The 27,704-nt window shown below is 37.7% G+C and overlaps 1 protein-coding gene across 1 annotated transcript in view; it reads left to right on the forward strand.

Annotated features, from left to right (window-relative positions):
* The first annotated feature begins 9,090 nt into the window (after positions 1 to 9,090).
* Positions 9,091 to 27,704, forward strand: part of LOC124795192 (protein lin-37 homolog) — a 42,602-nt gene continuing 23,988 nt past the window's right edge. The window contains exons 1-2 of the mRNA XM_047259100.1: positions 9,091 to 9,246; positions 10,001 to 10,154. Of these exons, the coding sequence (XP_047115056.1) occupies positions 9,225 to 9,246; positions 10,001 to 10,154 (176 nt within the window). The 5' untranslated portion in view covers positions 9,091 to 9,224. The remainder of the gene's footprint in view (positions 9,247 to 10,000; positions 10,155 to 27,704) is intronic.

Below are 27,704 nucleotides of genomic sequence, written 5' to 3' on the forward strand. Positions count from 1 at the left end.
CAGCACCAAATAAAGCACTTCTTCTGCCAACATCTATCTACATCTGCTCCTATACTCGGAGAATCATTGAGAAGTGCATGGCAGACGGTATGTAAGGCTGTAACAGTTATTAGGGCTTTTTCCGTTCCATTCACATTGGAGCACAGCAAAAACAGATTGTTTAAATGCATCTGTATATACTTTGATTAATCTGCTGTTATCTTCACCATCCCTATTAGAGCGATATATAAGGGTTGTAGTATATTCCTAGAGTCATTTAAAGAGTATGCCAGCTCCATTGTTTCAACATCTCAGTGACGCTCTTCTGTAGCTCAAACAAACCGATGACCATTCGTGCTGCCCTTCTCTGTATACGTGTAATTCCCCGGCAAAGCTTTTTTGGTATGGGCCCTACATACTTGAGCAATTTCTAACATGGGTCGCATGAGTAACTTGTAAGTAATCTCCTTTGGAGACTAATTATATTTCCCTATTATGTATGGTACCTATAAACCGAAGTCTGTTACCTGATTTACCCACGACTGAGACTGTGATCGTTCTACTTCATAGCACTACTAACAAGGGAACCTCCCCATCGCACCCCCCTCAGATTTAGTTATAAGTTGGTACAGTGGATAGGCCTTGAAAAACTGAACACAGATCAATCGAGAAAAGAGGAAGAAGTTGTGTGGAACTATAAAAAAAATTAGTAAAATATACAAACTGAGTATTCCACGCGAAGATAGGCAACATCAAGGACAACGGGACTCTGGGAGCGCCGTGGTCCCGTGATTAGCGAGAGCAGCTACGGAACGAGAGGTCCCAGGTTCAAGTCTTCCCTCGAGTGAACAGTTTAATTTTTTATTTTCAGTATATGTGACAAACTCTTATGTTTTCATCACTTTTTTGGGAGTGATTATCACATCCACAAGAAAACCTAAATCGGGCAAGGCAGAAGAATCTTTTTACCCATTCGCTAATTGTACAAGTTAGGTGGGTCGACAACATTTTCCCGTCATACGACGCACATGCCGTCACCAGTGTCGTATAGAATATATCAGACGTGTTTTCCTGTGGAGGAATCGGTTGACCTATGACCTTGCGATCAAATGTTTTCGGTTCCGATTGGAGAGGCGCGTCCTTTCGTCTACTAATCGCACGGTTTTGCGGTGCGGTCGGAAAACACAGACACTAAACTTATTACAGTGAACAGAGACGTCAATGAACGAACGGACAGATCATAACTTTGCGAAAATAAAAGAAGTAAAATTTATAGTCTTGGGGAGACTTGAACCAAGGATCTTTCACACCGTAGCTGCTCACGCTAATCACAGGACCACGGTGCCGCTGACCGCAAGGCTTCCTTGATGCTTCATATCTTGCGCATGGACTACTCAGTCTGTATATTTTACTAATTTTTTTCATAGTTCCACATAACTTCTTCCTGTTTTCTCCATTGACCTGTGTTCAGATTTTCAAGGCCTATCCACTGTGCCAACTTATAACTAAATCTGAGGGGGGGTGTGATGGGGAGGTTCCCTTGTAAGAATTTGTATGAGTTTACACGTTTCAAATGTGACTCAGTAAGATTAGATTCATAGAATACTACAGTACTTCATTTTGTGAAGTTCACAGTTTTGCATTTTTGAACATTTAAAGCAAGTTCGTAATCATTGCACCATTTTGAAGCTTTATCCATACCTGACTACAACAAATCGATGTCAAGGGTAGAGATGGGCAAACTGAAACACTTAACTGTTTCGAAACAAATGAAACAACACAATGTAATGTTTCGATAAGCTGTTTCGAAACAGTGAAACAGTTTGTGTTTTGAAATCTAATATACGTACACATTTAGTCATCTTGAATGTCTACTGTATAAGTATGTCCATATAAACACAAATGAGGTGCGAGAGCGCTAATCATTTCGCAGAAAATATGAAACTATCACCTGGGCGTCTTGGCAGTTTCGTATTTCCTGCAGCAAATGCGCTGCTTTCGTGTTGTGTGACTTTCATACTTTTCAATTGGCTGAGGATAGAACCACCACGAACGGAACTGGAGGTTTTGATTGATTGATTGATTTCTTTATTAATCCATGTAACAATTTACATTGTGTGGATTTCGTCAGCAAAATCATATACAATACAATATACCTACAATTATACACATAAAATTAGTATTTACACACATTTTTGAGGTATTTTAAATTAGTTTTATATCCTTGTGTAATTTGTAATTTTCTTATAGTACTGTACAATTTTTGATTACATGTCATAATTATTTCCTCATGTATTACAATGCAGGCTACTTTAATTACTCTACATGTTTTAATTCAGATAGTCCGTTACTGCGTAATAACTTTTATTTAATAAAAAAAATTTTAGTTTTGTTTTGAACTGTCCGATTGTGTCAATATCTCTTATTTTTTGGGGTAATTTCTTATATAATTTAACAGCATTGTACAACAAGCTCTGCTGAGTTTTAACTTTATTTTTCCTCTCTAGATGCAGATTGAATTGGTTTCTAGTTTCATAGCTGTGTACTAATGAATTTTTCATATAACAGTCAATATTTTTTTTTACATACATAACACTTTGAAAAATGTATTCACAGGGGACAGTTAGGATTTCCAGCTTTTGGAAATGTTCAAGGCAGTGAGCCCTACTGCCACTCTTGGTTATTATACGATGTTGCTCTTTTTTGTAATTTGAAAACTATTTGAATATTTTTACTGTTGACTCCCCAAAATATTATTCCATAGGTAATAACAGAGTGGATATAAGAAAAATATACAGATCTGACACATGTAGTATCACAAACTACAGTCAGAATTCTCAGAGCATAGCATGCTGTAGCGATTCTGTTACTAAGTATTTTAATGTGTTCTTCCCACTTTAACTGACTGTCAACATGCATACCAAGAAATTTTGTGTAGCCTACACATTCTATAGTTTCATTGTTTAACTTAAAGTTGTTAAAGTGTGGTTTTTTGCAGACATAGAAGTTAACAGCATTTGTTTTTTTAAGATTTTGTGTTAGTTTATTATTGGATGCCCACTCACGTACACTGTTTAGTGTTTGTTCGGCTTTTTCTTTTAGTGCATCTGGTGATTTGTCACTGATTAGAACATTTGAGTCATCTGCAAACAATATTGTTTGTCCATGCTTGATGCTCTGTGGGAAGTCGTTTATGTAAATGAGGAATAGTACTGGGCCAAGGACACTACCCTGTGGGACACCTATATTTACATAATTTGGGTCTGAAGTATACTTTACAATATAGTTTGAGCAACTTGAAATATGTGAGATTTCAGTTATCTGTCTTCTATTTTTTAGATATGACTGGAACCACTTTTTCACAAGTCCCCTAATTCCAAGTTCATCTAACTTATTTAACAATATGTTGTGGTCTACTGTATCAAACGCTTTAGTTAGATCAAGAAATATACCTGTTGTGTAGTTCCCTTTATCTAATGCTTCTAGAATGTGTTTTGTGAGGTGTGCTGTTGCTGATTCTGTGCTTTTCCCTGATCGAAATCCAAACTGGTCAACAGACAGTAAGTTGTATTTATTTAAATAATTGATTAGCCTATCTTTCATAATAGTTTCTAATATTTTTGCAAAGCATGATAGTAGGGAAATTGGCCTATAATTTTCAATTATTCCTGCATCACCTTTTTTGAAGAGAGGTAGTAATTTCGCATATTTTAAATAGTCTGGAAAGTAGCTCTGCTTGAAAGATTGATTTATAATATCAACTAAAAGTGGAAGTAGGCTCTTGATACAGTCCTTAATTATAAAAATGGGGACTTCATCCAGACCAGCTGAGTTTTTGTTTTTCAGTTTGCTGACTGCTTTATAGACTTCTTCCTGTGTTGTAGGAAATAACACCATTGAGTGTGATACACCATTATTTGGCTTTTTGACCTGAGGGGCTGTTAGAAAATTTTCCTGTAATTTTATTCCTATGCTACTAAAATAATCATTTATATAGTTTGCCAAATATATTGGGTCTTTTATTAAAGTCCCTTCCTCTTTGATTTTCAAGTTTGACAGATTCATTTTCCTGGTACCAGTTTCCTGCTTCACAATCTTCCATACTGCCTTATTTTTGTTTTCAGCAGAGTGCACTATTTTGGAGTTATGAGCTCTCTTTGCTGCAAACAATATTTTCCTATATGTTTTCCTATATCTTTTATAAAAGAGTGAGAAAGCAGGATTAGTTTGGCTGTGTTTAATGGAGCTCAGGTACTTTAGTGTTTCAGATGATTTTTTGATTCCTTTTGTGACCCACTTGCTTTTTCCAGCTGTTGGTAATGGACATAATACTTTAGGAAATGTTTCTTCAAAATTTAATTTAAACAATGTCATGAAATTTTTGAATTTTTCATTTGCATCTACCTCTGAGTATACAGAGTCCCATGTTTGTCCTTCTATCTGTTTGGCAAACTCATGTCTATTTTTTTTAGAAAAAATTCGTCTGTAAATATGCATTTTCTTTGTTTCTTCTGGAGCCGCTTTTATATTAATGATTTGACCTGAGTGATCAGATAATCCTAGCTCTGCTACCACCACCTCACAGTTTTCTTTGCCTAAATCTGTTAATACCTGATCAACAGCTGTCTTTGAGTATTTTGTTATTCTGGTTGCACTGTTAACCATTGGAACTAAATTGAAACTTTGAGCAAGACTTTGTAATGAGTCCCATGTAGAATCAGGATTCAGTTTATCCACATTTAGGTCTCCACATATGAGAATGTGGTTCTTTGGAGTGGATATCTTGTCAAGAACATGATTAAATTTGGAGAAAAAGATATTGAAGTCTCCACTTGGAGATCTGTATATACATAAGATAATCAAATTCCTACACCTGTATTGGTCCCTGATTTCAACTGCTGCCAGTTCAAAATGTTGCTCTTCACTGATTACACATAAATCGCTTCTGGTCTTATACTGATAATTTTGTTTTACATAAATACAACACCCTCCACACTTCATAGAAGTCCTACAGTATGCACAGGCTAAATTATAAGACTGCAAGACTAACTGATTAATTTCAGCCTCATTGCACCAATGCTCAGTGAGACAAACAACTGAGCACTCTGTAGACTCCAGCTCCACTTCTAGCTGTTGGGTCTTATTTGCTAGGGAACATATATTTTGGTGAACAACTGTTAAGTAATTTTTTCCACCGCTATTTGCATTCCCACTTTTTTTCGTTTTAATGTCGTTCTGTTTTGGTTCAACTGCTTCCTTATTACGATTACACTCACGTTTTTTGTTTGCATATGTTATTCTTGGATAGTCACCCCCTGCAGACCGTATTAGTTTCCCTTATTTTTTATAATTTTACATAAATCCAGGAGCATTTTACTGAAAGTCATTGCACCTAGTCTGTTTAGGTGCGGGCCATCCCTACCCAGACATTTGTCGTCGAGAAATTTATTTGGGTCAACAAACACAACACCAAGTTCGTCGCACTGTTCCCTAATGCCGGTGTTTATTTTGTTTGTATACGCGTTACTCACCGATCTTCTTTGTAGAATTCCGTTGATAACAATTCTGGAGCTTGTAAACAAACCTTTGGCTGACCGAATTACATTACGAATATCATTTATGATTTCTTCTTGTCTGCTGCTTCTAATAGAGTTTGTCCCTACGTGAATTATCACGCCTTTAAAATTTGTGTTGGAATCATTGTTGTTTTGGTTGGATTTTCCCGTGTTCCTAATGTTGTTGAAATGTTTCACAATCTGCTGTGGTCGGATTCCAGGGCGAACATCGACTTTACAGTTCTGAACCACTACATTTTTTAACATGGAATCGCCGATAACAAAGAAATCACTTTTGTCGATCTGTTTTGCTGGATTTCCTTCACATTTATCTTTTTTCTTATACGTCACAGTTTTCCACTTATATTTGCTTACAGATTTACCGCACGAATCGTTTTCCGCCACTGTTTTCACAGGGATTTGCATATGCGAGTTAACACAGGTTTGTTTACTTCCCAATAACGGAGTTTGCACGCGCGAGTTTATTGAATTTCCACATGTTTCGCTTTCTGTCATTGTTTTTGCGGGACTATGCACATGTAAGTTTTCAAGATTTTGTTTTTTGCTCGCGAACGGAGTTTGCACAAAAGAGTCCTCACATTTGTTTGTTTTGTTCTGTAATGGGTTTCCACATACGCAGCTTGCCGATTCACTTTTTAGCTTTGCGTTTTCTTCTTTCAGAGACTGAATCTCTTTTTTGAGAGTTCCGATATCACTTTGTAACACTTTAATTATTTCTTCTTTTGACTTTATGGTACTTACAAGTTCTGATGTTTCCCACTGCAAACAGTCGGTGATGTCCACGGAACTTCGTCACTAATGAATTTCAGGTTCACTTTTGCGCACTTCTCATGAAGCCAAAAATTGCACTTTACGCATAAGATTCCTTTTATCACACGTTTTCTGCATTGCTTACATGTAGAACCGCTGATTTTTTCCTTTTTTGTAGAGACAGACGTGTCGTTACACTTTTCATTCGGCGCCATCTTGTGTGTAGGAGCAAACTGCAGAAACAACGGATATGCTACTGGGATTCCCTCATTCCGTTAGTATGGGTAATATACCCATCCTGCTAATTTCCATGCACACAAAGGGAATCATTGTGGATAATAGGCACAGTGACTATAGACTCACAAATAACGCCAAATAATTCGTATAAATAACAAAATATAACAGAAAAAATTTTGTCTTTCAAGGTGTTTCGAAACTTTACTATAAAGTCACTATGCTTCCCAGCCCTTCCCGTTCACCATTACACAATCAGTGATGTGTCAAACAGATTGCTTGCAACTATACCTAGATCAAATTTATGTATATGTCTAATAACTGTCACTCTAAGCCTTTTTTTATTCAAAATGTTGTAGGTTTACTTGCGTTTCTTAATACGATTACTGTACATGAAAAGAGAGGCGTATGTTATAAAAGAAAGTGTAATTTAATCGAATGATTTTCACATATTTACTATTTTGAATGGGAATAGTATGCGTTGTTTCATTGTTTGGTTAGTGTTTATAAAGCAGATGTTACGCCATTTCGTAATAGGACAGTCAGCTAGAAACGAAGCTTTATTTTCGGATATCTTAAGCTTCATTCTATTGCTTGTCAAAAAGAATTCGACACTCTTGAAAGTGTTTCATGAAGTGTTATGTTGTGTTTCAGTATCTGTGCCGAGCCCCAATCTCGTACGACACAGAGCGGAATGAAACATCACTGTTTCGATACAATTAGTCCGTTCCAAGCGCAGGTGGACTGAAACAGCCTTATTTTGAAACAACGATACAGTTTCTGTGTCTGGCTCGAGATCGAATCTGGTGCGGTTATCCGAAACAGGAGCAGAATGAAACACCACTGTTTCGAAACAGTGAACCACAGCCGTTCCGAAACACTGAAACAGTTCCACGTATCGATACACTGTATCGAAACATAGAAACAGTGGCCAAGTCTAGTCAAGGGTATTGGGTAGCAGTTTAGTGGATCACTTTTGCTACCCTTCTTATAGACATGTGCGACCTGTTTTCCTTTGTAAAGGAACATTTGAAAAGCATTTTTGATTTTACTTTGCTACTCTCAATTTCAGTTCCTGCCTCATTCATGAGTGACTGGTCGCTAAGTTTGTTGTCCCTAACAACCTTAACATATGACCAGAATTTCTTTGGGTTCTGCGAAACATCGTTTGACAGCATTCTGCTACGATAGTCACTGAAGGCTACATGCATTGCTCTCTTGACTGTCAAATATGTTTCATTCAGTATCTATCCATAACCCTTTACTTCGGTTTATACCTTAGTTATGCAGTGGTCTCCATATCTTTATAAAAATTTTTACACTGACTATATCATGGAGGATCTATCCTATTACGAAATGGCTTACTGGGTACATATCCATCCAGTGCACGGTCAAATATTCTTTTAAACTTGAGCCATAGTTGCTCTACTTGCTCCTGTCCTGAGTTACGAGTTTCAAGTGCCTCAGTGAGATATGACATTAATGTTTCTCTGTCTGTTTTGCTGAACATAAAAACCTTTCTGTTTGTTGTAGTTGCCCTTTGTGTTTTGGTATTTATTGTCGCTATCACTGCCTCTGCTCACTGATCCCAGTTCCGATGGGGACGTCCTCGAACAGATCAGGTGTGTTTGTTGCCATTACATCTCATATATTTCCATCACGAGTGGGGTTCTGAACTATCTAGTCTAGATAGATTCCAAAGAAGGCATTTAGTAATGTTTCACAGCTTGTCTTGTCACACCCACGACACATTACCCCGAGCCGGCCGGTTCTAAGCGCGTCAGTAAGGAACCGCGTGACCGCTACGGTCGCAGGTTCGAATCCTGCCTCGGGCATGGATGTGTGTGATGTCCTTAGGTTAGTTGGGTTTAAGTAGTTCTAAGTTCTAGGGGACTGATGACCTCAGTAGTTAAGTCCCATAGTGCTCAGAGCCATTTGAACCGTTACCCCGAGTGAATCGTGGATGATTAAAGTCTCCTCTCATGGTTACAATATCGTTAGGGAATTTATGTACGAGCGAACTGAGGTTTCCTTTTAAGTTTTCCGTTACCCTAGGAGATGAGTCTGTTGATAGACATGAGGCCTGTATTACACTGTTTTGCCGTTCCTTGATACTGAGTCTTACCCAAACAATATTACATGCAGCTTCAATTTCCGCAGCAACTAACGATAATACGTAACGTAAAGTCACACATTTAATAGTAAGTTTAAAAACGCATTAATACACATATTAAAGAGTAATTTGTAGTAACCTAATACAAGAGCACAACAATTCGCACGTCTCGCCTGGCATAAGGCTGCCAAGAATCGGCAGTCAGTGATACATCTCACAAAACAAATTATGGAGGCACTATAATATTCTTGTTTGTGAATATTTTATTTTGAAATTTGGATTTACTTTCTCCTCAGGCATCAACCTTTGTTGTTCGTTCTCATACACTGAGAGACACGTTCAAAACACGCGGTGTGCATGTGTTTTTAAACGGTAATATACGCAGCTAACCACCAGAGGGCTCTGTTGCAAATTCAAAATAGAGACACGTTCAAAACACACGGTGTGCAGATGTTTATAAATAAAAGAATAATAATCGCAGCAAACCAGCAGAGGGCTCTGTTGCAAATTCAAAATATTGACGGCGAAAGTAGAGCTGCCGCAACCCGAAGCGAGGTGGAAATAGTGTTATAATGAAGCGACGAGTGCGTGTTGGTACGTTATTTGATAGTGCAATAATATCGTCGATGTATCTACGAAAACATTTGTGTAGTTTGAAATCTTCCGTAATAGTTTAGTACGATAAGCTGTTGTAGCATGCTTGATATAAGCAAAATATCGGGACTTATCCGTGTGATTGGTGCTATGCAGACCAAGCGCGCGGTAATTCTACAAAAAATCCGCCTGTCCTTAGTTTCTAATAACTTAATCATTTAGTTATTGCCTTCAAGTGTATGTTCGCTTGACGATGTTTGCGAAAATGTATCAAAGAGAAAGTTATTTAAAAATACAATTTGTGATATATTGTGCTGCATGTGCATTGCTATACATGTAGTGTTTGAATGCTCAGGACAGAATCTTCAACTAAATATTTGGAGAGAGGGACGATTCAGTTTGCAGAAAGCCTATTATGGGAACTTCCCAATAAGGAAATCCAGTGCCTCCGCCTTATATATTTCCCAGTTATTGTAAAGAATTGAAACTTGAGTTCAACTATTGTTGTTAAGTGATGTGATTTATTATTTTTTCAGTTCAGTGTTGTCTGACGATTTTTTGTTTACATTCCCCTCCAGTGTCCAATTTTAAAATTATAACTGATGAAATAAATTTAAAATTTGTATTTACAAATATTTTCTTATCTTCCATACTGATGTTCTTGTTTTTATCAACACCTTATTTGAATAATCACAACTTTGGTGGTATATTGATTTCTCTAAAGTGCTTAACACTTGCGTTTTATATTTTATAGGTGGTGAAGATGTGCTAAATGCACGAGATCGTCTCAAGGGAGCCCTGCAGGAAGTTTTAGAACATAGTGACGAGTCTTCAGTATCAAGCCAGGATGAAGGAATTCAGTCAGACTCCTTTGCTCGAGTCAGTGTCCCAGTCAAGAAACCAACAGTGTGAGTAAACATGTAAAAGCAGTCTACACAATCAGACGTAAGAGGCTAACTGATTCTCCCAAGTAAGCCATGGAGCAGTATACAAGGTAAAGTATCTGCTCCTCATGTTATGTTACATTTACAGACTAAAAACATATAGAAATATATTTTAATACAAATAGGCCATCATATTTTCAGTTATAATGCAGAGTTGTACTGCACCACACATTACAGTTTATGATTTAGAGAAAAAGAACTTGTCAATGAAATGAATTAGTTTCAGGAAGTCTGTGTTTTTCTTGATCTTTGTAATGAAACAAATACGTATGTTTACAGTGTAGTACTGTAATAATGTCATGGTCTTTATCCAATAATTGCACGTTCTTGTACATTTCTTGGTCATTGGCCTATCTAAAAAAAAATACATAGTCATTTCTGTGTAATGACTATAAAATCATTCAGTAATCTTGAAAAATTACATGGTGTGCTATTATTATTATTATTATTATTATTATTATTATTATTATTTTCGGTAGCCATTTTGATGCAATACAGTTGATACGTGTTGTATCTTTACACATAGATATTGTCAGTTCTTATACACTAAAGTTGAGAGTACATTAAAGTTTGCTTTTCTGAGGGATATGATAAGTAAGAAATAATGAACTATAATGAAATTACAAATGGTTTTTCAGCAATGATGTCATCATCTTCTCAGAAATTTGATGAGAAAACATATTTAGAGGGTAGTATGTAGTTACAAATTCTGCAGTATCATTTGCTAAAATATTACTTGCTGTTTTGTTTTTTTTAGTAGTTCCTGATGCAAGTAGGTTTGGATGCAAAGAACTATATACTACTTTTATACTGTTGTTGACGGAAATCAGTGGCATATTTACAGTTTTCTCTCTCTCTCTCTCTCTCTCTCTCTCTCTCTCTCTCTCTGGTGCTTTTTTTTTGGGGGGGGGGGATGCCTTTTTTTTTTACTGGGTTTACATTTAATTAGAAGACTGATGACGTTTATGAAAAATTTGGAGAAGGATTTAGAGTTCAGAGAGAAGAGATAAAGACTTTGAGGCTTTCCCATGACATTGTAAATCTTTCAGAGACAGCAAAGGACCTGGAAGAGCAGTTTAACAGAATAGACACTATCATGGAAGGAGGATATTAGATGAACATCAACAAAAACAAAAGAAGGAAATGTAGTCAAATTAAACAAGGTGATGCTGAGAGAATTAGATTAGGAAATAGAAATTTAATGTAGTAGATGAGTTTCGTGATTTGGGCAGCAAAAACTTTCAGTTATAGACCCCAACTAATCTGCCAGTCACATGAACCACTGGAACAATTTGCAGGAAATTTGCCCCACTCTCGAGAGCCAGGGGAATATAATGAGCACAAGGAAAGAGTTCGTCTATTCCAGTAAAGTCACTACTTTCATCTGCAAGAACCGTGAAACCTTTGACATCATTATTGTGCTGAAAAATCTTTCCCAGAAGCAGTTTCTTGATGCAACTGATGATCTTATGTTGGATTGGGACACTAAATGTCATTATCATATTTGCCAGTTCCTTCCAAATTTGCTTGTACGTTTTCATCACCTTTCACATGACATTTTAGAATGGAGCGAAACTTACCCGTGTTCTCATCATCGTGTTTCTCAACTTCAATAGATTCACCGTGTCCCCTTAATGTAATCTCGTGATGTCAACAAAGAATCTCCACCTCCATGATAGATACTGTGCAGTTTCTATTTTTTTTCCACCTGCTCCACCAAGCCGTGGTCCAGGCTATCTTTTGTCTTGTTCACCATCATGTGAACAAAATTGTCACCATTGGTTACAGCAGCCTTACGGTAAGTGTTGCTCCCATGGATGTTGAAAATTTAATAGCATGCTTCCACTTTGAAAACTTAGAGGTTACCAGGGATCCAACATTTTGATGACTATCTTAACTTGAACTTATCTTAGTGAAAAACGCACCGTACTTATAGAAGGCCCATCCTCTTTGGGAGAGAGTACTAGCCAAAAATATTTTGGGAAAAATTATAAATTGTGTTGGGCACAAAAAGGCCTTGAAAATGTTGTAGCTTCATGCAGTGTTCATCTTTTTTGTTATTTGATTGCATTTAATCATGTATGTCATACTGCCTGGTGATGGAGTGTCAAAGCTTGATGTGTCAGTGAAAGAAGTTGATTTTCCTTCAAGATCTGGCAAAGGTGATTGTGAATTAACAATGATACTTCTAGTGTTTGAGAACTGCAGAGATGGGAAGAGGGGTGGATCATCCATTTTCCTGGCCTGAGAGGACAGAGTTTCTCGTAGTCGAGGTGTTTTGGAGAAGTAGTTTAAAATATCTCCACTTTTTGTTTTGTGATCCATTCTCTTAGCTCTCAGAATCAGGATTACACTATACTAGCTTTGCTAACATTGGTATTCGCAACACTTTTATATCAGTAATTTAACATCTGCTATGCAGAGAATCGTGTATGAAATAAACTAGAACATTTCCTGGCCATTGCATGCTCTGACATTGTCTCCACCACCTCTGTAGTGCACATTATTTCTGTACTCATTAACATTCATTTATGGTTACTGTAATATGGTGAGACTGAGCTTGTAAACTTTGTATTTAATTCACCACTGAAGTTAAACTGATATGTATTACTAAAAGAAATCTGGAAACATGTGATGTTACTATTTAAGGGAAGTTGGAATGCCCTAGCCCGACAGTGTTAAATTTAGTGACTTAGCTTCCCTGTGTTTCAAGAACCACTGTAGCCATCGACATGAAACTTTTACAGGACATTTAACTGTATTATGATTTGAGTCGACTGAACTGTGATAATTGCATTTCAACCACTGTTTTCGGAAATACGATTTTTTAATTACATGGTTAAAAGTTTGTGTACTTTTTTGTTCGTTATTGTAAATAATTTTAATTGTACAGGGTGTTCAGAAAGTCTCTCTACAGTGCCATATGATTGTTAGCTGCACGTGCCATATGATAGTTTGCCTCCCTGGCTTACTTCCCTTCAAGTGGAGTCTCCTAACATTCCACTGTTTCGTTTATCTCAGCCAACGTCAGTAATATCATTGGTGTGTGTCTTTACATGTTGATGTGAATGTTTAAGATTAGCTCCTCTGTTCGTTTGTTTCGTTTTTGTCATTGTTAAAATGGTAACCATTGAAGAATGTGTGTTTTTAGTCGAACAATTTTTCAAAGCTGGCTGTAAACACAGTTTCAGTTTGTCAAACATTTAATTCAGTTTTCCCAGAGACAACACTCCCACATCGTGATACTGTGCAAGATTTAATTAACAAATTTCGAAGTATGGGTTCAGTGACAGGTGGACCAAGAAGTGGTCATCCTAGCGTTTTGTCTGAGTATAAACTACTCGATATTTCTGATATAATGTCCATGAGGTCCGAACAAGTCAGTAAGAAAACTCGCCCAGGAAATTGATATTAGTGTTGGAATGGCCCACACAGCTGTAAGGAAAAAATTAGAACTTCTCCCATACAAAGTGACAGTCGTACAAGAACTGAAAAATACTGATCATGGCAAGAGACTGCATTATTGTCAATGGTTCAAAAATTTAGTTCAACAAAACGGAAGAGATATTCTTAACGAGACATTTTTCACTGATGAGGTGTGGTTTCATTTATCTGGGTACATGTGCTCACAAAATTCTCATATGTGGAGTACTGCAAATCCATTGTGTATTCATGAGGAACCACTTCATTCTGTGAAAATAGGAGTTTGGATTGCAATTTCTAGACGTCAGATTGTGGGTCCCATATTTTTCAACAAAATAATAAATACACAATGATACTGCAGTGACATTCTGTACCCATTCATAGGAGAACTTGTGTTATGTGAAATACTGAATGGTTATTTTCAACAAGATGGTGCAACCGCGCATACAGCTCACATTTCAATATCATTGCTTGCTGATGTTTTTGGTGATCGCATAATTTCACAGGAACTTTGGCCTCCACGATCGTCTGACCTAACACCACCTGACTTTTTCTTCTGGAGTGCAGCGAAAGCAACTGTCTATAAAAACCGTCCAAAATCCATCGATGAATTGAAAACTGCAATATCTACTCTCACTGCTTCTGTTACTGAAGAAATGTTACCGCTTGTGTTTGGAAATATGATTAGACGAATTGAATTGTATATTCGAAACAGGGGCGACACTTTCAACATTTAATGTGAAAATTTGTAAGTAAAAATGAATATTCAATAAAGTAATAACTTGTATTTCACTGAGATTCATTTCGATATATTCACCGCAGCATATGGCACACGCGGCTAACAATCATACGGCACTGCGGAGAGGCTTTTTGAACACCCTGTACGTAACATTATGTTCTTCTTTTAGTTCAGCAGACTCAGGATATGTATGTTATTACTCCCTGAAAATTTGAATACTCTACTCGAAGTGGTTTCTAAGATTTAGGGGAAAATGAAACAGAAAACATAAATTTTGAGGAACAGCTTCTAAAGTTTCAAAAGACTGTAACTCACTTGATATATGCTTATTTTTATTTTATTTTTAGTCACTCAGAAGCACCGTGCACCATACTGTATATTATCCTCTGATCTTTTTCAAAGTTTTTTCTTCTTTCTGGACTCCTTAGTGGTCAGTTGTGCTGCATACTCTGCTTTATCAATGGGAACTTTGTCCATCCATTCAAGTTCTTTGATGCAGTTTGCTCCAGGATTAATTTCCATATGCTGTAGCGCTTTCAACCTACTAATGTTGCCATCATTAAAGCAAGAACATCATCACTGACCCCAACTTTAGTGTCTTCATTCCAACAAAAACATTTTTTGGTAAGCAAGCCCATATAAGATTATTGAACGGCTCTTTGGGATTTTGAGTAGACCATGCAGACACTTCTCCAGTAATTCAGGATTTGCCAGGTCTCTGTAAATAGGTTTTATCATATCCATGACTGCTGCTGGGATGGAATGTTTATGACTGTATGAACTGTTTGAGTACTGGGCATTGCGGTAACTGCACCATGAATCAGGTCCAGGAGAACAAAGGTGGTGTAAAGGTTTTTCATCAGTTGACAGTCTGTGGAAGAAGGTAGCCCATTCTGCCTGCTTCATTTTCAACAAATCCTCAGCATTATTTCTAATTGCCATCCCATAATACTGCTGTAGCTCATCAATCATTTTGTCTGTCAGCCTGCCTCTTTACGATACCATCAGAAAGTTTCTTGTCTCTCAAACTTTGTTTCCTCAGCCTGATGCCCATCCTCTTCTGGACATGACCTTTATAGCACAGCAATCCACAGTGTTCTATATAAAAAATTACGAATTGTATTAGATCTGTGTGTGTGTGTGTGTGTGTGTGTGTGTGTGTGTGTGTGTGTGTGTGTGTGTGTGTGAGCGCGCGCGCGCGCCGCCGCGCGCGCGCGCATACCTGTCCCTTTTTCCCCCCAAGGTAAGTCTTCCCGCTCCCGGGATTGGAATGACTCCTTATCCTCTCCCTTAAAACCCACATCCTTTCGTCTTTCCCTCTCCTTCCCTCTTTCCTGATGAAGCAACTGTGGTTGCAAAAGCTTGAAATTTGCATGTGTGTTTGTTATTGTTTCTATCAACGCACCAACGCTTTCGTATATATAGAGGGAAACATTCCACGTTGGAAAAATATATCTAAAAACAAAGATGATGTAACTTACCAAACGAAAGTGCTGGCATGTTGATAGACACACAAGCAAACACAAACACACACACAAAATTCAAGCTTTCGCTACCAACAGTTGCTTCATCAGGAAAGAGGGAAAGACGAAAGGATGTGGGTTTTAAGGGAGAGGGTAAGGGGTCATTCCAATCCCGGGAGCGGAAAGACTTACCTTAGGGGGGAAAAAGGACAGGTATACACTCGCGCGCACACACACATATCCATCCGCACGTACACAGACACAAGCAGACATTTGTAAAAAAAAAAATTGACTTAATATACACATCAAGTCTGAATCAAGCTGAATATTCAGTTTCTGAAGCTAAGAAGTACCTGTGAAAATATTGACTGTTTATTCTTCTCATCAAAGTCTCTATTTGGGAACATTTGAAGACAACTTGCTGTGACCTTTTTAATAGGCGTGGCATAAAGTCTTAAGAAATCGAGTGCATTTATGCTCGACCATTGCAAACTAATGTTGGGAGTGCATTTTCCTTGGTGACAGCCAGGCTGGTTAGAGTATAGAGTATCCAGTGAGAATCGCTGAATCTAATGACTTGTTTTGGCAGAAAACATGAATTGATGATTTGTTTTCGATGTAGATTGTGTGAGATTGACTATTATTGATTTGGCTATTCTGGATTATAAAGTTAGTTACTGGTTTTGAACGTATTTCTTGTATTATATGCTTCCAGAGTATGACAGGTTTTCTTGGGATATTGTTTAGTATTATAATGTTAACTTATAGTTTGTTTGTGAATTGATAATGCCAATGAATGTGACAGAAGGAAATCTTGCTGTAGTAACAGACCGATCTGTAGAGAAGCCCAAAGTCTAGGTTAGGTTGAAGTGTAGCAGTTTGGTTGTGAGTTGGCGAAGCCAACAATTGTGAGTGGGGGAAAATTGGCTGTGGCAACAGACTGATTTGTAATGTAGACCAGTGATTGTTTTGAAAACATTGTGGATATTTTCCAAATGTCCAAATTTCTGAGATGGTTGCTATGCAGGATCCTAAGAGTATTTCAGTTTTAAGGAGTTTTTTGTTTTATATAACATTCTGCATAATGTATTCCACTATGGAACCATGCAGTTTTGTACATTTATGGAATGCTATTTCCTCATTGGTTTCACCGCTTTATGTAATCATCAAACTCATTATTTGCTTTGTGCACTTCCCATCTTCACCACGCAATCAGTCACCACCTGCAGCACCCAATACAAAAGCAGCTGACACCATACATGCACTTTTACGTAAGAAATCTGTGAAGTTGTTTCCTAAATCATGGTAAGGATGGATAAAATTCTTATATTTATCTCAGATACTAAGCTTTGCATACTATGCCATAAGGACATTTTTACCTTCCGCATTTTATAGTTTACTATGACAGTGATATAGGTCAATTCTCCAGAACTAAAAAAGACTGAAAGTGGCAAAAGTGTGCACAAGACAAAAATACTCACTTGCTTAATCCAAAAGATTTGTACTTAGCTAAAAAAAATCTGTTTGATAAAATTGGTTTTACAAAGCTTTTGGAACTTCGTCCAAAGGAACATGGTACTGTAAACAGTCATGGGATTCAGAACATTTCTGTACATTTATCACCAAGATGTAAAACCATTGATGCTTGCCGCACACATAAAGGGACCATACACTGAGCTTTTAAAAAAAAACTTTGCCGTCTGGAAAATGAGGAGTGCATGCCGCATTACTGTTTGTGTCTTGAAGAATATGACCTGCTTACTTTTTTGTTGGAGCTGGAATCCTTACAATATGATGAAAAAGTTGTTTTTAACCAGTGGATCCAACACCGGACACATTAATGAAAACAGGCAATGAATTTGTTGTGTATCTCACCCATAAACTTCCGAACTTGACACAACATAATTACGTATCAGAAACTCACAGTCACTACTTAAAATCAAGCAACAAAACACTCCCTGATACTCCGTGCATAATTACTATGGATTTTGAAAAAAAGAAAAAAAAGCTATACATGTTTGCTCCAGAATGCTGCACAAAGCTTTCACTGGTAGAACATTCAGGTAACCCTTCATCCTTTGTTGTGTATTATAAAATGGAGGATTGCATTAAGTAATTGCATTAAGTCTGTGTCATTGTGTTGTATAAGTGATTGTATGCAGCATTATAAAAACACATTCTATGTTTCCTAGAAAACAGCTCTAACCTATATAGTCCCTACTTGGAACTAATACCGCAAATCCAACATTGTATTTACTTCAGTGATCTCAGTTCTGCACAATATAAAAACTTTAAAATCTGTTTACATTCTCCAACACTCATGTTCCAAGAATAAAAACATTGTATGTTGTGACAGAGGAGATAACAAAATTCTCAAACATGTTACGGAAATGGTATGAGACTGGTTCTACCATTCCTGGGACAAGAGTTAGTCATTTTTTCAACTGTTGTATGAAAGTAGGTCACTGATAAAGCGTGTATTGTCACCTTCTGAATTCATACAAGTTGATCTTGGGTTTGAAAACACGGCCTCTATCACGGTTAAAGAATATATGTTCATTGCACCAATCTACAGTACTAGTGGTGGCTTGAAAAAATTCTGGAAATCATTGAAGGACATAAAGACACTAAGGTCAAATTCATGACACCAAGTGGACCTTCCTCAATTTATTCATAGCCACTTCATGCAGATGTTTGCTGGATCCCTTATGAAAACGTTTCAATGATTTTTTTTCCTGCTCCCAGCACAAGCATAGATTACTTATATACTTTCCTATCAGACACAGTATTCTTCATTGATGACTTGCTTAAAAGAATGAACACTTTTTACAATGCTATGAATGTATTTTATGTGAACTGAAGATCTTTTGTTGTGCACTATTTTGAGTCACAAAATCAAATGAATGTATTTTTATTTATGTTCTTTCAGTTTTAAGTCACTAACTTTGTAAATTCTTTTATGTTGAAAGATATGATAATAGGCATTATGTGAAACAAAAATAAAGACAGTTGCATAGGCTTCCACAGCCAGAGGCATTTGACATAAAAGTTTTCTAAGTATTGTACTGTGTAATAATGTAAAAAACTATACTGGAGAAACCACGTTTTGGCAACAATTACAGTGGCCTTCTCTTCTGGGCTGAGTAGAACCAGAAGGCCACTAACCATGGCTGAAATGGTTGTTTCTCCAGTATAGTTTTTTATGTTGTGACACAATACAATACTCAGAAAACTTTTGTGTCAAAAATAAAGATGGTAAAACTTGTGATTTTGGCAAAAAAATTGGAGAAATGACATTCAATCCTTTTATCTTTCCAATGACACCTCACTGAACAAAACTGATTCATAAATAAATCAGTTATAGTGTTTATCAACTGTTAACCCATCTTTCCTACTGATGTCAGTATTTGAAAATGACTCTCGTCTCAAAATGTCTTCCTCATTGTAGGTTAATGAAAAATTATTTTAAACCTCTTTCATACAACAAGAAAACTTTTATTCCAGATTATATTTTTACAACTTTGTTTTCGTCAATTTTAAGTACATACCACAATGTTAACATTGTTTATACAGATGGATCCCAGCAAGAGAATGTCCTCGGTTGTTCTGCTATTTTCCCTAATAGGGTATTTAAAGTGTGTCTTCCAGAACAATTTATAAATTATACTACGGAATTATATGGCATTCTGATGGCACTGCAGAGGGTTCACAGACATCACTGTACAAGGTTTCTCGTCTGTTCTGACTCGCTTAGCGCACTGTGAGCACTTCACTAAATATATCCAGTAGATGGGCTGATTCAGCTCATCCATATAGCGGCTCCAACACCTTGGCAAGGAGTTGCGGGGTACCTGGCCACATCGGGATACGGGGCAACAACATGGACGACAAAGTGGCCAAGGAAGTATGTCGGGTTGGTGCTGTCCAGCAATGTTCCATCCTGTTGCATGCCATCATTTCATTTTCTGACAGATGCAGCGTGTGTCAGTGGGGGACTGAATGGTTGCAGGTGTCAGAAAACAAACTGCGGCGACTCAAATCGACCACAAAGGCAGGGTGGACTTCATGTCAGCCTCACTGCTGGAAGCAGGTTCTGCTTACCAGACTGCACATCGGACATAGCCCTTTAACACATGGCTACCTCCACCAGCAAGAGGATGCACCACACTGTGAAGTTTGTGGCATGCCACTTTCAGTTCAGCATATTCTGTATACTGATATTTGAGCAGCCCTCAGTCTCACTGAAGATCTGCCCACCATCCTCGCAGATACTGATTCCAGTGTTCAATAGGTGGTGAAATTTTGTGAACTGTCACGTCTCGTCCCTAAATTGGTGGGGAAGGGAGATAGACTTTAATACATTATAAACTGCTCCGCATGTGGGGACACCCATGAGATTAGGGTGCTGATGACAATGATGTCAAGTGCCCCTCATCTCAAATCATCATACTCATCATCAGCTAGTTTTGTGCTGTTGTCTCATGCCCTAGTCTATGAAATCGCATATCCAGCCATCTGCCACCTGCCCCATCTACCTACACCCCTAGCTAGCCCACTGATGGCTCCCCCCTCTCCCATGAGTAAATAGACACTTCCTCCCCAACACCCTCCCTGCTTCCTGCCTCTCACCAACCTTCCCTCACCCCACCCCATATCCCCACTTCACCCCAGTACACTCACCGTGGGCCAGGAAAGAGCTGTCAGTCGACCGATCACAATATAGGGAGACAAACGTGTGTGTGTGTGTGTGTGTGTGTGTGTGTGTGTGTGTGTGTGTATTTGCTACAAGTTTGAAAAAGGAAGTGCATTCTGAAAGCTATCCAAGCTTTATACCTTTTGGTTGTGTATCTATCGATGATGCAGCAGTTCTGCCTTTCAGTGAGTTGTCTCCTTCATTCCGAAGTACATCACAATTCTTAACTAGAAGTTTCCGCACATTATTAGATTTATAACAGATGTAGATGTCTGTAAATCTGGAATACGCCTTTCAAAATCCTGAAGGTAGCAGTAATAAAATACAGGTAGCAAAGAATATTTAGAACTCATACAGAAACTATTTGGCAGTTATGTGAGTGGGAGGACATGAAAGGGAAACAGTGTTTGAGAAGGGAGGAAACAGATTTGTAGCCTACACCAATTTTATTCAATCTGTGTATCGAGCAAGCAGTAAAGGAAATAAGGAAAAATTTGGAGAGGTTATTAAAGTGCAGGGAAAAGAAATAAAAACTTTGCAGTTTGTTATTGATTATATTTTGTCAGAAATGACAAAGAACTTGGAAGATGAGGTGAACAGAATGGAAAGTGCTTTGAAAAGAGGTTCTTAGATTACCATCAGCAAAAGTAATACAAAGGTAATGGAATGTAGTAGAGTTAGATCAGACAGTGCTGAGAGAATAAAATTTGAAAATGAGCCTCTAGAAGTAGTAGACCAGTGTTGCAATTTGGGCAGCAAAATAACTGATGATGGGCAAGATAGAGAGGATGTAAAATGCAGGCTGACTGTAGTAATAAAATCATTTCTGAAACATTGAAATTCGTCACTGTAATCCACCCAGTGAGCCACCCATGCTGGCCTTGTATTGACTCCATCTGGCTGATTGATGATGTGGGCTGTAGTGCCAGCTAACCTGGTTGTAGTTTTTAGGCAGTCTCCCACACCCAGCCAGGTGTACACTGGTTTGGTACCCACGTCCTGCATCAAGCAAACATAAAACACACACTTTCATGTGGGATAACGCTAGACACAGACACGTGGGGTACACACATTCCTTGGTGGTGAGGCTGAAAGGGTGGTGGGGTGACAAGAAGGGCATCCAGTATGGGATAAACACCAGGAAAAAGGAAGAGGAGGAATTTGTCAACTTCTAATATAAATTTTAGTGTCAGGTAGCCGTTTTGGAATGTATGTGGTCAGAGTGTAGCTTTGTGTGGAAGTGAGATGAGGAAGATTAATTCAGACAAGAAGAGAAGCTTTTTAAATAGTTGCTACAGGAGAATGCTGAAGGTTAAAGAGGGAGATGGAGTAACTTTAAGAGTAGCTACTGAACTGATTTGAGGTTGGGGAGGGGGGGGGGGGGGGGGGAAGGAATTATAACGCAACTTGACTAAAAGAAAGGATCAGTTGTTAGGACACAACCTGATATCAAGGAATCATTCATTTGGTAATGGGGAAAATGTGTGTGCTGAGAGGGGTTGGGGAGATACTAGAGGGAGATCACAGGGTAAAGACAATGAGCAGCTTGAAATGGATGTGGGTTGCCGTAGTTAATCAGAGGTAATTTGATAGTTGCACCGGATAAAGTACCATGGAGAGCTGCATCAAACCAATCTTTGGATAGAATACAACAACAATTTTCTTTCAAGCCAGCAGTTACTTTACATCATATACATTAAAGATTATTTGTAATTCAAAATTGGTTTAGGTCCATCTCATCCTGTACATTTTGTTTATTACGTAAATAATTTCTTGATATACTTATCACGGCCACCAAAGTATAAGTTAACATCACATGGCTTGGAGGAACATTGTCTTGATAACATATCTTGTTATAAAGCTACAGAAATTTCATATCATCTACTGACAGACTATCAGAATATAGAAAGCTTTGAAACAGGTTCAAGTAATATGTTCACAAACTCAGTTACTCTCATTTCATTCTGTGCAACTACATGAACTTGTGAATCTGTGGAAGAATCTCCATGGCTTGGGTATCAGAAAGACAAAACCAGAAACACACTCTCAGGTCTCAGCTGATGAACTGAATTAATTTTTGTCAACACCAGTCAACCTTGATGCAGAAAGGAAGTATCGCCTGTAAGAACACTCAGACTACATACTACAATAAACACAGAAAGAAAAACAGTAATGAGAATCTGTTCTGAAATGGTTGATAACAACAGTATTGGTATGACTCTGATCAAGAATGTAACAGATAACCTAGTAGCAATGTGAAAAGTAATTTTTGAAAATATAATGTAATTGGACAGATAGAGAATCTACTCACCAAGCAGTGGCAGGAGAGCACGTGTATAAAGGTATTGAAATTTGCAAGCTTTTGGAGAAGTGTTGAATGGGAAAGAAGAGGCCGGAGGAAGGAGCCAGCGGCTCAGGAAGTTTGTACATTTCAGTACTTTTATATGTGTATTCTTCTGCCACTGATTGGTAAGTCGTTTTTTTTTTTATCAATCCAGTTAAGTTATATTAGTACCAGGCTTGACAGACATATTTCATTTTTTCTTTCATGACTGAAAAGAAGCATACTGACTTATCCCTAAGAACAAAAACCCACACTCACATTGTGATTAAGGCCAATTAATATTTTATTTGCTGAGTTTAAAGTCCTGGAATATAGTGTTCACAATCAGTTGACTGAATGTAAGCTCAACATATATGGCTAACAACATTCTGCTTTTCATAAACACAGTAACACACACATGCCACTAATTAAGGTAATTTATTGCCTCAGACATGCCATAGTCCCCATGAGGCCACTAGATGCTACTAGACTCAGCAGTTCTGTTCTCTTCACACATTTCTGTGTCAACAGCCTCCAGCTTTACTTAGGTGCCACCGAACGAGGTGGCGCAGTGGTTAGCACACTGGACCCACGTTTGGGAGGATGACAGTTCAATCCCGTGTCCGGCCAACCAGAGTTGGGTTTTCCATGATTTTCCTAAATTGCTTTTGGCAAATGCCGGGATGGTTCCTTTGAAAGGAAATGGCCGTGTTCCTTCCCCCTCCTTCCCTAGCCAGATGAGACTGATGACCTCGCTGTTTGGTCTCTTCCATCAAATCAACCCAACCCAACTTAGGTGCCAGACCTGAAGAAATCAGGACAACCATTGCCCAAAAGAATAACTCTCTCTCTCTCTCTCTCTCTCTCTCTCTCTCTCTCTCTCTCTCTCTCTCAAATAATGATCTGATTGGTGCACAACCTAGGACTTAAAGAAAATGTGAGAGTTCCAAGTAATTTTAGTATCATATTAAAAATTAATTAATTCTGAATTTCACAAAAAAAGTCTTCTGTTCTTGATGGTATCCCAATACTATATCAGAAAACTATGAAGAATTTAGGTATATTTTTGGATGATAATCTCAACTGGGCAGAAAATACTGTCACCACATGCAGAAAGACTCTGGCTTACCTCTGTACTCTTTAGAGGTTTTGGAACATATTTCTGCTGGGTTAGAAACATAAACTTCTGCAGTATCTTATTCTGGCAAACCTACACTGCCGTGATGTAATACAACACAGCACAAGCAATAAAAATTCTAGGCAGTTAAAACTAACCCTAGTACCTGTGTGGGCTACATCTTCAACATCTGTATATTTGACAGTGTCAGTGTGTCATTTGCCTATCTATGACGATGTAGATCATAGATTTTGCATGACTACCAAATGCTTTGTTTATGTGTGCCACGGGATACCTCAGGAGAGATCAAGTACCTGTTATATCTTTATAATCATACGCAATCTCTCCGAGAAGTGCACATCCAAAAACAAGAACATTTGCAAACTCCTATGTTGCTGCTGCCCAATTATGGAAAATGCTACCACGTACTCTACGTGTAAAGTGAAATCTGCCCTGTTGCATTTAAAAAGAAGCTGAAGCAGTTTCATTTGTCAGCCTTATATTCTTTCCCTAATAAATTAATACAAATGGCCATTTCTTTCGGCCTAACAGTAAAGTAAATGTTGTAATCTTCTTCCAGTTATGTTTCTCCCTCTTTTTAGTTATAACAACTACTGTTCCCTCGATTTATGTCATAGTTATTTCTATTGAATTCCATATTTGATACAAGACTTCATGTGTGCCATGATGACTGTAATAGATTTTTTGAATAATGTATTACCACTGGCATGAAGACTTCTAAGAAAATTTCTGTTGAATATCTTTTGTTTATTTTCAAAAGAAATCTCACTAATTGCCTGTGAGTCCATCAGTACCTTTAATATTGTTTTAATTTTCTTATTTACAATAATGACAATACCTGAATCCCCCTTCCCCTTCCCCTTCCCCTTGGTCTACTGCTTTGTAGCAAAACATATGCAGTAATTTTAATTCTGGTCTGGAAAAATTCTGGTAGCCGTACTAAATCCCACTTGGTAATATTTAACTCATCATCCAGCTTCACTAACCAATCTCCAGATCCTGAAGTTGTGCAATTTATTGTTCCTAAATAACAAGTATCGGAAACAGTATACAGCATTCACGCTAGCTTTCAAGCACTAACTCTTTTTATAGCAATAATATATACATTCACACACACAATCACACAGACTCCCAAAGACTCACTCCTGTAACCACGGAAGTGTGCATTTGGGTGTCTGGGCGGTTGAGTGTGTGAATGTGTGTACTGTTGCTGGAAAAACAGTTACAAGGCGAATGTCGTTTTCTATTGTGTGCTCCATGCATCAGTCCACTATTTTATGCACAGTGAATACTTAATTATCTGGACCTCGGTCATATTGACTCAGAAATTATGTGGATTGTCAACCATGAGCATATATGTTTATAGTCCAGTCTGTACCTGCCCTTGATTCAGACAGTTGCCATTCACTCCACTGCTGTGTTTAAGAATGTCAAAGTGCAAGAGAGTTGTGTTATTGCATAAAGATAAAATAAAAATTATTGATTCAATAACAAAAGGAGAGGGTCGTAAGTTAGCTGATAAGTATGGTGAAGGTACTTCTACAATAAGTACACCTGCAAACTGGATAGTGAAGAGAGAGGTTAACAACGAAAAGTCATGAAGAAATCGAGAAATGAAGAGACATTACTTTGTTTTGTTGCTTTTTACAAAAACTGTCCACAGGGCATGGTGAAAAGGCATTACATTTAAATGAAATAATAGCTTGTAATTAATCATTTGAGACAAGCAGTAGATGATTATACAGAGATTTAAATCTCATAAAATTCACAAATTGGAAATGCAGCTAATGTAGATGCAAGAAAATTCTTTTAGAAATGGTTTTAAAAAAGAATTGAACAAAAATGAGTATGGCTTGGGGACTTTGTTTATTACGCTGATGAAACTGGATGAAATCGTAAATTGTTACCATCAAAATCTTTAGACTCTTGGTGAGAGAGTTCTGCTCCAGGATATGTAAAACTAGTAAAGAGCAAGTAACGGTATTAGTTTTGTCAAATGCTACCAGGACCCATAAAATGCCTTTGCTCTTCATTGGAAAACCTAAAAACCCTAGATGCTTCAGAAGTAACAGAGTTCCCTTAATTCATATATATATATATATATATATATATATATATATATATAAAAGTGCATGGATGACTGCCGAAATATTCATTGACTGGTATGACAACGTTTGTATCTATGAAGTAAAAAATTAAAATAAAATAAATAAATGAAATTGGTAAACAGAGAAAACTTTTACTGGATAATGCACCAACCCATTTTATGACTGAACTGTTAGAGAGGAAATTGTATATTTACAGTAAAATTTTTGCCTTCTAATGTTGTTGTTGTTGTTGTTGTGGTGGTCTTCAGTCCTGAGACTGGTATGATGCAGCTCTCCATGCTACTCTATCCTGTGCAAGCTTCTTCATCTCCCAGTACCTACTGCAGCCTACATCCCTCTTAATCTGTGTAGTGTATTCATCTCTTTCCCTTTACGATTTTTACCCTCCACGCTGCCCTCCAATACTAAATTGGTGATCCCTCAATGTCTCAGAACATGCCCTACCAACCGATTCCTTCTAGTCACGTTGTGCCACAAGCTCCTCTTCTCCCCAATTCTATTCAATACCTCCTCATTACCTATGTGATCTACCCATCTAATCTTCAGCATTCTTCTGTAGCACCACATTTCAAAAGCTTCTATTCTCTTCTTGTCTAAACTATTTATCATCCACGTTTCACTTCCATACATGGCTACACTCCATACATGGCTACACCCCATACAAATAGTTTCAGAAACGGCTTCCTGACATTTAAATCTATACTCAATGTTAACAAATTTTTCTTCTTCAGAAACACTTTCCTTGCCATTGCCAATCTACATTTTATATCCTCTCTACTTCGACCATCATCAGTTATTTTGCTCCCCAAATAGCAAAACTCCTTTACTACTTTAAGTATCTCATTTCCTAATCTAATTCCCTCAGCATCACCCGACTTAATTCGACTACATTCCATTATCCTCGTTATGCTTTTGTTGATGTTCATCTTATACCCTCCTTTCAAGACACTGTCCATTCCGTTCAACTGCTCTTCCAAGTCCTTTGCTGTCTCTGACAGAATTACAATGTCATCGGTGAACCTCAAAGTTTTTATTTCTTCTCCATGGATTTTAATACCTACTCCGAACTTTTCTTTCATTTCCTTTACTGCTTGCTCAACATACAGATTGAATAACATCGGGGATAGGCTACAACCCTGTCTCACTCCCTTCCCAACCACTGCTTCCCTTTCATGTCCCTCGGCTCTTATAACTGCCATCTGGTTTCTGTACAAATTGTAAATAGCCTTTCACTCCCTGTATTTTACCCCTGCCACCTTCAGAATTTGAAAGAGAGTACTCAAGTCAACATTGTCAAAAGGTTTCTCTAAGTCTACAAATGCTAGGAACGTAGGTTTGCCTTTCCTTAATCTTTCTTCTAAGATAAGTCGTAGGGTCAATATTGCCTCATGTGTTCCAACATTTCTACAGAATCCAAACTGATCTTCCCCGAGGTCAGCTTCTATCAATTTTTCCATTTGTCTGTAAAGAATTTGCGTTAGTATTTTGCAGCTGTGACTTATTAACCTGATAGTTCGGTAATTTTCACATCTGTCGACACCTGCTTTCTGTGGGATTGGAATTATTATATTCTTCTTGAAGTCTGAGGGAATTTCACCTGTCTCATACATCTTGCTCACCAGATGGT

The sequence above is a fragment of the Schistocerca piceifrons genome, chromosome 1, assembly GCF_021461385.2.
Source record: "Schistocerca piceifrons isolate TAMUIC-IGC-003096 chromosome 1, iqSchPice1.1, whole genome shotgun sequence".
Taxonomy (NCBI): Eukaryota; Metazoa; Arthropoda; class Insecta; order Orthoptera; family Acrididae; genus Schistocerca; species Schistocerca piceifrons.